At 43.8% G+C, this 12,178-nt stretch overlaps 2 protein-coding genes across 4 annotated transcripts in view; both read left to right on the top strand.

Annotated features, from left to right (window-relative positions):
* The window catches only part of LOC128760312 (guanine nucleotide-binding protein G(i) subunit alpha-2), a 35,742-nt gene extending 28,162 nt beyond the window's left edge, over positions 1 to 7,580 (top strand). Inside the window, exons 5-9 of the mRNA XM_053867614.1 lie at positions 1,441 to 1,569; positions 4,101 to 4,230; positions 5,054 to 5,207; positions 5,270 to 5,462; positions 6,252 to 7,580. Of these exons, the coding sequence (XP_053723589.1) occupies positions 1,441 to 1,569; positions 4,101 to 4,230; positions 5,054 to 5,207; positions 5,270 to 5,460 (604 nt within the window). The 3' untranslated portion in view covers positions 5,461 to 5,462; positions 6,252 to 7,580. The remainder of the gene's footprint in view (positions 1 to 1,440; positions 1,570 to 4,100; positions 4,231 to 5,053; positions 5,208 to 5,269; positions 5,463 to 6,251) is intronic.
* Positions 7,581 to 7,752: 172 nt separating this feature from the next.
* LOC128760761 (PAK4-inhibitor inka2-like) lies at positions 7,753 to 12,147 on the top strand. Of its 3 annotated transcripts, XM_053868410.1 has the most exons (3): positions 7,753 to 8,915; positions 8,996 to 9,030; positions 10,898 to 12,147. In XM_053868410.1, exons 2-3 carry the CDS (start codon positions 9,028 to 9,030, stop codon positions 11,798 to 11,800), a joined length of 906 nt encoding a protein of 301 aa, XP_053724385.1. In that variant the 5' UTR covers positions 7,753 to 8,915; positions 8,996 to 9,027; the 3' UTR covers positions 11,801 to 12,147. The 3 variants fall into 3 exon arrangements, with proteins under 3 accessions (XP_053724385.1, XP_053724386.1, XP_053724384.1); XM_053868411.1 differs by lacking the exon at positions 7,753 to 8,915 and having other exon boundaries at positions 8,959 to 9,030; XM_053868409.1 differs by lacking the exons at positions 7,753 to 8,915; positions 8,996 to 9,030 and having other exon boundaries at positions 10,120 to 12,147.
* Positions 12,148 to 12,178: the final 31 nt, after the last annotated feature.

The following is a 12,178-nucleotide window of genomic DNA, read 5'->3' as shown; positions in this document are numbered from 1 at the left end:
TAATGAACAGCATGCTGCCATGAAACCACATTTGTTTTGTTGACCTTAAAGTGCTCCAAATGGGTTGTTTTCGCCCGCATGTCTTCAGCTGCGCCCACAGAGCCGATCTCCTGGTGGACCGGCAACGAGAAGCAGCAGCTGAGACCGGCTGTGGTGTCGGAACTTCGGACACGTGGGTGAAAACAGTACATTTTGAGCGCTTTAATGTCAATAAAAGATGTGAGGAGTTCATGATTCAAGTTCAGAACATTGCCCAGTTCGTTTAATGAGTCAGTTTTCAAAAGTAGTTTAGAAGTGATCCTTATGCATTTTTTTCAGGCGGGTGCACCACTCTTTCTCTTTCTACGGTGCAGACAGCACCACTGCACCCGCGGCTTATAGACCGCTGAGGCTTATGGATGGACAAGATCTGTTTTCCTTTTTAAATTTAGGGGGCGGGGGCAATATTCTGGTGCGCTCTATAGTTCAGAATTTACGGTAATAGTTTGTTTTTCTTTCATAAAAGCTCATTGGTAAAAAAAACAATTCTTCAAATGGTTCATGAAACATACAATCCTCTTGTAGAATTTTGTCGATTGGTTGTTGCACCTCTAGGTTTGTCCCGGAGAGATTAAAAAAAGGCTCTTGTAAAGCAGATTTTATTTTCTCATTGACACACACATATATATATATATACAGTACATTTTCATGTTTGGATGAAAGAGTGTGGGACAGATGGACTTTGATTCTGGGTCCACCATTAGCCCGGGGGCCAGACGTTGGTCAGCAGACATGATAAACATCATTATTAGTAATTATTCAGTAATTAATACTGAACAAGCACCTTAAGATTACCACTTCAAATATACTGCTACATATAAAAAGTGGTGTAAAAGATTGTGCAGGGAATAATTTGCTGATGTTTTGCTGCAGTGATGGCAGGAGTTAAGTGGAGTTCTGCTTAATCATTCACTAATGAGGTTTGGTCGCCTCATTACCTTTCATTACAGATGCGGCTGTCACTTATATTCAGATGTTTATCAGCCAGTGTTTGTCAGCGAGCGCCGCCTCCCTCACACTCCTGCTCTTTCTTTATTTTTAATCTCTGTATTTTTGGTGCGAGTCTCCTCTGCTTGTAATGCTGACCTGAAGGGCCGGCGTTTTATTGAGTTCTCCTCAGCTGTGGGAGGAGAACATCCTCTAAACCGCGTACAAACACATTGTTTTCATCCCAGTCCCGCTCTACTTAAGAGCTCAGACTACGAGCCCAGCCAACTGTGGTGTAGACGCGAGTGAATCATCTATTATCTCGACTGTGTGAGCAGTGTTCGCAATAGCAAACACAATAATATTTGCTGACCCTCAGGAAAAGACCCGAGATGCTGATGAAAAAGTGGCCCGCTGCCTTTCTTTTTCCATGTTCCTCATCTCTGCGTCTCCCCTTTCTCGTCCCTGTGCCAGCTACCTGAACGACCTGGAGAGAATAGCCAAGGCAGACTACGTCCCCACCCAGCAGGATGTGCTGCGGACGAGAGTGAAGACCACGGGAATCGTGGAGACTCACTTCACTTTCAAGGAACTGCATTTCAAGTGAGTCTGTTGCAGTATGCGGTGACGTCGCTCCCCTTTAATCCCAGGGCCTCCAAAAAAATGGAAGAAAAACAATGTTATGTTTTCATTTTGTCTTAAGTATTTTGACTCCCTCAATAGACAAGCGCAGAAACAAACTGCCAAACACGTAGTATGGAGCGCAGCCCCTCCCTAAAGTGCCAGTGCATTCCCCTCGCAGCACTTATGACTTCCTAATCGACTGTGGACGATGAAAAGTAAATGCTAATCCTATTGTGAGAGTTCTCGAACGCACCAGATGCGCGTTGGAGTTTGTTGTGTGTGGGACTGCTCAGCTGCCCGGGGGTCAGTGTGCACATGCTGACCTCTATCCCCTGCTGAAATCCCCTTCCAAGGGTACGAGATGTGAAGTAGCACATCACTTCTCAAATTAAATCTCAGCTTCTCTCCACGCAGAAAAATCCATAAACCACCAGTGTGAATTAGAGTAGAAAGGCTGTCGTGGCTATAAAATTAAGCAAGTGCCACCGATCTTTATGTGAGGCGGTTACGCTCCTTATCATCATTATTGGTAGTTAATCTTTTGAATTGTCTCCACTGTCCTGGGCTTGCACTTCATAAAAATGACTCCGAGTTTGTCCACTGCTGGCCCAGCGAGTCAGAGGTGAAAAAGGTTTGAGAACAGATGCTGAATTACGGAGCAGTTCATTGACAGACTCTGCTGTGTAATACTGTCTGGAAGGATAGGTGGTGCTGTTGAGTTCATGGTGGAGTACATGTTCAGCCGGTGGACATTGTGAAGCAGAACATATTGCATAAAGCAACAGAAAGTTTGAAAGTTCATACCCACACGTTCATGGGAGACCTCCTATTTCTGGGTCTTGTTCATGAGTGAGGGAAGTGTGAGGATGCACCAGTCCATCATGCTGATGTGACCTGATGGTCACTTTGTGTAGTGACTGAAGGAATAGATGGCAGCCTACCTTCAGAGGTAGGACCATCTGGGAGAGACTCAGAGTAGAGCTGGTGCTCATCCATATCAAAAGAAGCCAGGTGAGGTGGCTTCAGAATGTTTCCCTGCTCTAGAGCAACACACTGGATCCTTCGCTTTATTTTTCAACTCATGCAAGGGGCTGTAGTTTTAAACACTGGGTTTTGAGCCAAACTCTTTAACAGGCAGTACAAGTTTAAACTGTCTCCTCTTTCATTGTGGGAGGCTAGTTTTAGCATCTGTCTTCTTTCTGTTCAGTGGCGGAATTGTACTCTTTCAGCCCTATCTGTGCCTCGTAACAAGTTTTGTCACACATCCTCCACACGCTCACAACAAATTCCCTTCCATCTGCGTTTTCCAGATCAGTTGTTGACATTCCTAATATCTGCCTTCGAAAGAGCATCTGTCGAACAGCATGGTGTCATGACTCATGATATCCCCATGCATTTTGGTGAACTTTAAATTAATATTGCATTTCATTTAAAGCAAACTATCTATATCCAATTCAGGCGTCCCAGATTTGGCCCTCAGACCTTGAGTTTGACACGTGTTCAGGGTGAAGTAGTCAACAAAAAAAACAGTCATAACATTTGCTTGGTAGCTCCTGTGCAGCAGCCTCACGGACATGTTTCAGCGAGCTTTGCCCCCAGAGGTTCTCAGTCGTGGTCATGTGAGGAGGCGGAGGCCGTAGGCTTTGATCTGAGTGCACTTTAACTGGCGGCGCAGCGGTGCGTTGCATGTGATGGAACATTAAAGCGTAATAACGGGCCTCAGGTTTGGAAGTTAATTTTGAATCCAACTGAAGCCACTATCTCCTCTGTGGTGAGCTGCTCGCAGTAATTGTTCTTCCTAAAACATCTGAGAGGTGCTCTTCTTCGCTCTGCTATTTCTGGGAACTGAAGTCACTTTAAATTACTGAGTCTCGCTCACTGAGAGACTAACTTGTTGCACATGTTATTTTTCTGCCTTAGCAGCAGATCCTAGCTCGTCCAGCCCACCAGCCGTGGTGAGACAAGACTCCAAGGAGTCTGGCCTGTTTTTACTGTGATTCTCTTCTGTGCTCAGAAATGAGTCGCTGCTCCAAAAGCTTTAAAAATGACATGGTAATACTTCATACAGTTCTGCCCTCAAGTCACGTCTTTATGAAGTCCAGGTCTCACTGGTGTGATGAAGCTGCTGCGTGTCTTTGCCTCGACTTGGTGTTTTGTTGTTGACCTCCTGGTGAGCGGGAATATCTAGTCACAGTACCAACAAAATCACATTGTTTACAATCCCTGCCTCAAAAAAAAAAAGGGAGGATGCTTCAATTCCAGCTGACTTTTGTTCCCCAGTGTGGCCCAGAGCGCCTCAACACTCATCTCAAAAGCAATCTCATGAAAACTTCATGACCATCCAGAGATGGAGTGACCTCCCTGCCACCCTCTCCCGTTCTTCCTTCTCTCCTCGACTCAGTTGCACAGGAGAAAGTTGCCCACTCGCATCCCTTGACTTCACCTTGAACCATCACTCACTGTGGCCTCCGTCGCTCTGAACGCACTCATCTTATGCCATGTTTCCTCAGAATGTTCGATGTTGGGGGCCAACGCTCCGAGAGGAAGAAGTGGATCCACTGTTTTGAAGGAGTCACAGCTATCATCTTTTGTGTGGCGCTGAGTGCATACGACCTGGTGCTGGCCGAGGACGAGGAGATGGTGAGGAACCAATAAATAATTTCCCACGAGTTTCAACTACATAAACACACCATGTTAAGCTCGAAAGACCGTCGGGATTGAAGACGCCAGACTGTGTCTTTGTTACAATGGCGCCCCTTGGTGGCCATAAAATATACTGGACTTGCGGTATTGTCAAACCGAGGAGGTAATAAAAACTCAAACAAAACGAAAAAGTACCTTGACATTATCTTCGTATTTAACTGCTGTCAATTTTCTAATTGAAATACTCTTACCCGTAAATATAATATAAATATATTGTACATAAAATATCAATCAAATGCTCAATTATATACAGAATAGACATGCAAAAGGAATATTTCAGGAATATGTATCTAAAACTGAAAAGAATCTTCATGTATAATAGATGCTTGCAACTACAGAGGCCCATAAGTGCAAAAGAAATAAGAAACACTTGCTAACACCATGCTGAAACAAATGACCAAATAAGGATAAACTTTTACAAACATCGAAACAAAAGTCATAAGAAAATATTTTCCAAATGAATGTCAGATTTCACAATTCACAATGAATGAAGTTCCTAAAGTGAAAACCCTAACCCTGAATAACTATTGAACAGCAATAAATTAAATGGTTTGGTTATTGTTAATTCTATCATCATTATATTAGCTATGGATTTTCTTTTTTTTCCCTCCATTTAAGATGGAACTGTTTTTATATTTGTCATATTTATTTGGCATCGACACCAAAGCGATTTTTTTTTCTATTACCATCTGTGAAAGGCACTTGTGTGTTTTAATGTCTTTGAAATATTCCTAAATAAGATGGGACTGCTTGTCCTCAGAACCGAATGCACGAAAGCATGAAGCTGTTTGACTCCATCTGCAACAACAAGTGGTTCACCGAGACCTCCATCATCCTCTTCCTCAACAAGAAAGATCTCTTTGAGGAGAAAATCACCCGCAGCCCACTGACCATCTGCTTCCCAGAATACACAGGTGCCCAAAGCGTCTCCCTCATTTCCCCTTGGCTCCTTTATTCACACCTCCGTCCTCCTCAGGAGCGAACAGGTTCGATGAAGCAGCCAGTTACATCCAGACCAAGTTCGAGGACTTAAACAAGAAGAAGGACACGAAGGAGATCTACACCCACTTCACTTGTGCCACCGATACCAAGAACGTGCAGTTCGTCTTTGATGCTGTCACTGATGTCATCATCAAGAACAACCTGAAAGACTGCGGCCTCTTCTGAGGGTGAGCTTCTCTGTCTCCTCCTCACTAGCACAGAAGCCGACTACCGTATATTCTGGACTATAGAGCGCACCAGAATATCAGCCCCACCCACTGAATTTAAGAAGGAAAGTCTTGTTCATACATAAGCCGCAGCTGGTGCAGTGGTGCTGTCTGGGCCGTAGAAAGGTTTAAAAATGCATGAGGATCACTTCTAAACTAGCTTTGAAAACAGGCTCCAGCATGGAGACTGACTCATGCAACAAACTGGGCAGTGTTCTGAATGTGAATCATCAACTCCTCACATCTTTTATTGACATTAAAGTGCTCAAAATGCGCTGTTTTTTCCTGTGTGTCCAAAGTTCCTACAAAACTGCTGTTCTCAGCTGATGCTTCTCTGTGGACATGCGGGTGAAAACAGCGCATTTGGAGCACTTCATCAGTTTTGGCAGCATGATGCTCTTTAGTCTGTAAAAATCATATATTAGCCACGTTGATGTATAAGCTGCAGGGTTCAGACCGCTAGAAAAAAGTAGCGGCTCATAGTCTGGAAATTACAGTAGTTATTTTCTTTTGGAGCCGCGTGACACTCTTGTTGGGGGGTTGCTGGTGTTATGGTGAGTTAAACTGAGTTTGTTAGAACTCTGTGATTTTCAGGATTTTTAGAGAAAAGATATGCATATGATCTGAATATAAGAATGTGTTTAAAGTTAGTTAGTCTGACAGTCACGTTTTAGTGTATGTGTCCTTTGGTCTGGTCTTTTCAGTGCAGCATGTCGATCGGTCTTCTTCATCCTCTCTTCCCTCTTGCAGGGTCGCAGTTGACCCTGCATGAGAGACTGCAACAGCCATGTGATGATTACCACTTTTCATAATGAAAACAACGAAACTGCTGAAACTCAACGAAGAACAGTTGCCGACCGCTGGACTCTCTGTTTGTGGGATGACAATCCAACTGCTCCTGAATCGCCCGGTTCTCTTCTCACTGAATGCCTGAGTGAATTTTTGACCCCGAAACTGGGCACGAATGCCAAAACGATAACAAATAAAGAGTCGACGTTTTATGTTTTAGAGTGTTTCAGTCAGAGACCCCTGGTTTGACTTACCTAGATGCTAGTGATGGAATGAATTGTTGCCATGCATATTGAATAAGGTCATGATCCTTATATAGGTCTCATAGCGACGTTTGCTTTGCACACAATTTTAATCAGCCATAACATTATGACCACCGACCAGATCTTGCATCTTGTGGTGTCCATGGTTTCCCATGAAAGAGACCCGAACAATGTTTACAAGCCTTTTACATTCATTCACATCTGAGATTTAACAATGTTCATTTAATAAACACACTTGTACGTTTTTTAAACTAAGGGAGTGTTTTTAAAGTTTCCTCCACGAATTTATGATCTGGAACAATGACTGAAAATGATTTTGTTGCTACGAGCGAACCACAGTGATGATGGATTACGTGTGTATCAGACATGAGGCACGGGGGCCGAATGCGGCCAGCCGCCTTGCAACAGTGAACCAGAGCCACAATATTGTACCGGCGGTCATAATGTTATGGACGATTGGCCATCTGAGGTATGTTTTCTTAACAATGTGATTCTATTCACATGTTAGGCTGCACAGGAAGCATTTTTGGAGAAAACAAGCATGGCGAATCTAAACCTAAAGGGAAAAAGAGTTTTTTGCACAATGTTTACACAGGATCAATATTATCTTGTAACATATTGTTCTGCATGACTGTTGGTAGAGTAGCCTGTAACGACCACAGCTGAACATTCCCAAAAGAAAACACTGATCATTCAAAGCCACAGAAGTGTCACTTTGAAGCCGTCTTGAGCGTGTCCTCGCTTTGTTCTGTACTAACTGTTCTTCTGACATCTGTCCGTGCCTTGGTATCTGTTTACACGCCTTCACCTTCATCCTGTCGATTTAGGGCTATTTCTACTCCACCTCACAGTGTCCGTCACCTCGTGCTCTCGCGGGTGGAACTTGTTGTTCTGAAGGCAAAAGTCAGTCACGTGTTTCATGTAAATAAAAGTTTGGTCTTGTGAGCCTTTTTCCCAGTGTGACCTTCCTCCGTCGTTGTCAGCCTCTAGAGGGCGCCAGATGTGGACGAATCTGTCAACATGCTGTGGCGACTTATACGATCTTAGTCCGACCCTTTTAATCATGGAAAAAAAAAAAAAAAAAAAAAAAAATATATATATATATATATATATATATATATATATATATATATATATATATATATATATATATATAAGCGCCATCGACGTGTCAGAAAGCGTCGCTATGGAGTCCGCCGTTTCACGTGTCAACAACATCCGCCCTCATCTGCAAATAGACGTCATTTGTATTCGTTTGCAACTCAAGTGTCGCTTCACACCACCACGCTGACTTTGATGACGGGACGCTGTTAAAGTGGTTATTCTATGACAATGAAGCAGCAACGCGTCCCGCGACCCTGAACTGGGCCACACGGTGCTCAACTGACGACGCACTGTATGTATGAAGCAGTGAAGAGTAAAGTCATTGTCACTCTTATCCACCAGGGGGCGACAGGCGGACGCCGTTCGGATCAGGGAGCGAAAGGAAAAAATATTCAAAAAATGTACTCGTAACTCATATAAGAGTGGGTGTTTTGTTATTTTTGTTATATGGATGCTGATTTTAGTGATATTTAAGAACAGATGAGGGTTCGTTTTTGAAAAACTGCCATGTAAATGTGAAATAAAATGTAATTATTTTCGAATAAAGTCGCAACATTTCAAAATTTGACCTTTAATAGAAGAATTAAGCACTCATCGAGAATCATTCGGTGTAGGGAGATGAGCAAAAAGAGAGCGAAAAAAGAAATATTTTAACTCATCCGTCATACTTTAACAAGAAGAGTTGACTCACTTAAATATACAATGAAAGTTTATTAATCATCACAGCGTTGGGAAATTCTTTGTTCAGTCCACATAACATATAACATAACATACCTATGGCTGTATGAAACATGTGGTTTTTAAAAAAAAAGTGCCTAAATGCAGTTCTTTCTTGAAATAAAAAACAAGTAAACATTCAAAAAGCACAAAATGGGTAAATTATTTTGTCTTGGCAAAATTGAACAAAAGAACGTAAATCCATGTATTGGTAACGCATGGAGACCAATTGTAGAATTACAGCAACTCTACTGACACGTAACCATCTGATGTGTATTCACCAATAAAGTCGACCAGATGTGAGCACCAGATTACCACACTGAGAATATTGACACCAGGAGAGATCTGGTTTCAGAAGACTTCCCATTGGTTGAGCTCTTGTTGCTGCGTGCTGATTGGCTGCAGAGAAGAAGCTCTGCATCTACAAAGTCCAGACTGGAAGCCCTCATGAGGTTCAGAGGAGTCACGACTCCCACTGAGCATCATCTCCCTGCCAGAGTCTTTGCTGGATTTACTGGTTCATTTCATCTCTGATGTTCAGGTGAGTTTATACGTCTTGGATTAAGATGGAAGAGCAGAAGAGCTGAATCTGACCTGACTTCTTTTCTCTTTGTCCTGCAGGAATCTGAAGGGATTTTAACGTCTTTGCTGCCATGGTGAGTTTCACATCCCTCTGTCTGCTTGCCTGAGCTGCACTCAGGCAGCTTCATGATCAAACCGCGAACTAGGATTGTTGGTTTTAAAATATGAGTCAGTGTAAACATACAAACATATTTAAAAATGACACCTAGCAAAGATTGCCTCACCATAGTATCTGCAGGACTACTCTCTGAGTGTTTATTTTGCAATTCCAAATGCAATTTTCCGCAATCTTAGTTTTACTGCGTTTTTTTTTCCAATAATAATGTAGGTTTTTCTGAGTGACCAGGTTCTAATCCCACAACTATTCCACTCAACTGGTACGCAAGTGTGTTGCCAGACCACAGTCCCACTGTGGAACCTTCTGTGGGTCAGATAAGTCTCCCCTGGGGCCCAAATGGTCCAGCACCCGCAGCTGAGATAACATCATGGCAGTGAAGCTCACTCGCTGCCCCGAGCCAAAACACCCACACCACACCAATGCTACACTCATGGTGCTGGTTCTTAGTCCATCACTCCTCCATTAGAACATATGAACAAGTTCGGTGATGACACTACTACTGCTGCCTTCACAGAGCTTTTACCACGAGCATGTCACAACTCCTACTAGTCCTCATTTTAGCGCTGATGCCACCATGTTACTGCAACTACTTTGACTAGCAATTGTGCTCCAGTACAATATGCTATACTTTAATACTTTACAGTATACTATTACCTCTGTTAGTGCAGTGACTGCTTATTCAACTACCTCTTCCACAATGATGATGATCATGATATGAGTACTGTGCTTGCTACTTACACCAATATATTTATCACTTTTAATTTACATTTTTACAACTACTCAACGACTCCTACAATCCCACCCCACAATATTACAACTAACAAATCCCTTTTTTGACAAAAAAACAGTGCAGTACTTGTCCTACAATTGCTATGACCACCACTCTGACCATTACAATAGCTTATATTAGTACTTTAAGATCTAGTTCTACACTCACTGTTCACTACTTCTGTCTGTACTCAAGCTACTACTGCAAGCAGTAATAAAAAACATTAATAAATAAATAAATAAAAAAACATGAAAGCTACTCTGAGTACATATTTTTAATATTACCATTTCCACTTCAAGTGTTATTCTTACTGCCAACATTACTACAACCAGTAGAAGAACTAGATGTACCACTACAATTTACTGTTTTGAGAGTGATTTGGCTGTTTCAGCTGATGCCACTGGAGTATTATGACTGGTACAATACTACTATCATCCATTAGGTTTTTAGTGCTTGTAACACTACTGCAATCTCAATTACTATTACACCCAGTAATAACAGGATCACTACTGCCTGAACACCCACCACTACTTTGTCTGTTGCTACTTCTGTTTCTTCACTGACTTCCTCATCCCGCACTTCCACTTACTCTACTTTGGTAGATCCTAAAAAATGAAAAGCGTTAAATGTTTTTATAGTTTTCATGGCTTCATGGGCAAAAGGATGATCAGCTCAAATCCTGAGTGTGGCAGTCATTTCCTGTTTCCTAACTCGAACGGTCAACATCCGGTGGGTGAGGGAGGAAACCTCCCCTTCACTCCTGTGTGATTCAACTCCACTTCTGTCTCCAAGCTTTTTCCCAGTTCAGTGAAGAAAGTTTTGCTTATTAGAATCAAGGTCCTTTTCTTCTTCTTTTTTGGTTGGACACAATGGTCTCCATAAAACGCCTCTGAGGTCTTTGAGGAATGTTGCACGGACGCAAAGCAAAGTGATCTCAGCCGGCAAAAATGTTTCTGGAAATCACAGAGAGAAGTGTTTTCCAGCTGTGATGGGACACATCTGCTGTGTCTTATTTGGGCTCTGGTTCCTAATTGATTTTCTCTGCTTGTTCCAGCTTTGCCTGGGAGATTCGGACTGCTTACAGGACCGGATGCAGTCTGTGATGAGATCCTGGCAGGACCTGAAGCAGATGGGAAGACCCCGACCGCTCAGCGAGCCCTGCGCCCGATCCTTCGCCGTCACTCGAGTCTGCAAACAGAACGAGCGACTGACCCGTCAACGGGTGTCGGAGGCCAGCACCTACGACTCCGCCTGCTGCCTGGCCAGTCCCCTGGAGGAGGACGAGGAGGAAGATGACCGCTTGGCTCAAGGGTCGCCCAGCAGCGAGAAGAGTCTGGACTTTGACTCCGGCTACTCCGAGGCCTCGTGGCATGATGAAGGCGTGGTATTGAGGCGGACCAGAAACGTGAGGGTCTCCTCATCAGCCTGTCTTCGCACCAACAGGGGACCTTCAGGGCGAGTACGCCCAAAGTCCACTTCGGACGCTTGTTTGGAGCGCTGGACCTCATTTGAGGCCGGTGACCACCAGGACTGGACGACGCTGCTTCTCAGCAGAAGCAGGAACAGACAGCCTTTAGTGCTGGGGGACAACAGTTTTGCTGACCTCATAAAGAACTGGATGGACCTTCCGGAATCCCCCGAACCAACTGAACACAAACCCACCGCAGGGCGTCGCCTTGCCAAAGACATTTTGGGAAACATGCGGCGAAGACTAGCTGGGAAGTCGAGAAGTGTGGAGCTGAGGCAAAGACAGGAGGACTCGACTGCGAGGGTCAGCAGGGCAGCTGAGGCTCCCAAACGGATGTCCTGCCCGGTGGGACTCCAGTCTCTCAAACCTTTCTTCCACCAGTCCCACACGGGTTTACATGAGCTGGACACAGACTTCTTCCACTTCACTGCTCTCATGAAGACCGGCAGCCGACAGCCCATAATATGCAACGACATTGGCTACATTTGAAAGTTTGAAGGTTTACCAATGTTCGAACAATGTTCTGACCCGGAACTAACTTGTTCAGCTGAGGCCAATTGCTCATGAGCAACTGCACTGCCATTACAAAAGTAGATTTGAAAAGCAAAGGAAAATCCCAGGTCTCACGGGTTTGGATTCATGTTTCATGATTTCATGATGTGGTGAGCTCAGTCATGTGGCACTCTGAGGGTAGCCATGTTCAGGAACAGGTCAGCCATGATCATATCCTTGGCAGGATTACCATCTGGCTGAGGAACATCCGCGACCCCAGGCTTTCAAGATGTTTGAATGTGGTCTTCATCATCGCTGTTCCAAACATGTGACTCATTTGTGAAGCGATCTCCTTGTGTTTTTCTGAAATAAACT

The sequence above is a fragment of the Synchiropus splendidus genome, chromosome 6, assembly GCF_027744825.2.
Source record: "Synchiropus splendidus isolate RoL2022-P1 chromosome 6, RoL_Sspl_1.0, whole genome shotgun sequence".
NCBI lineage: Eukaryota > Metazoa > Chordata > Actinopteri > Syngnathiformes > Callionymidae > Synchiropus > Synchiropus splendidus.
The sequence above is the reverse complement of the archived record's forward strand: the minus strand, read 5'-3'. Positions and strand labels throughout refer to the sequence as shown.

What these genes read in the sequence shown, in the direction of transcription:
- LOC128760761 (XM_053868409.1), top strand. Translation starts at nt 10,832, where the DNA reads ATGGGACACATCTGCTGTGTCTTATTTGGGCTCTGGTTCCTAATTGAT.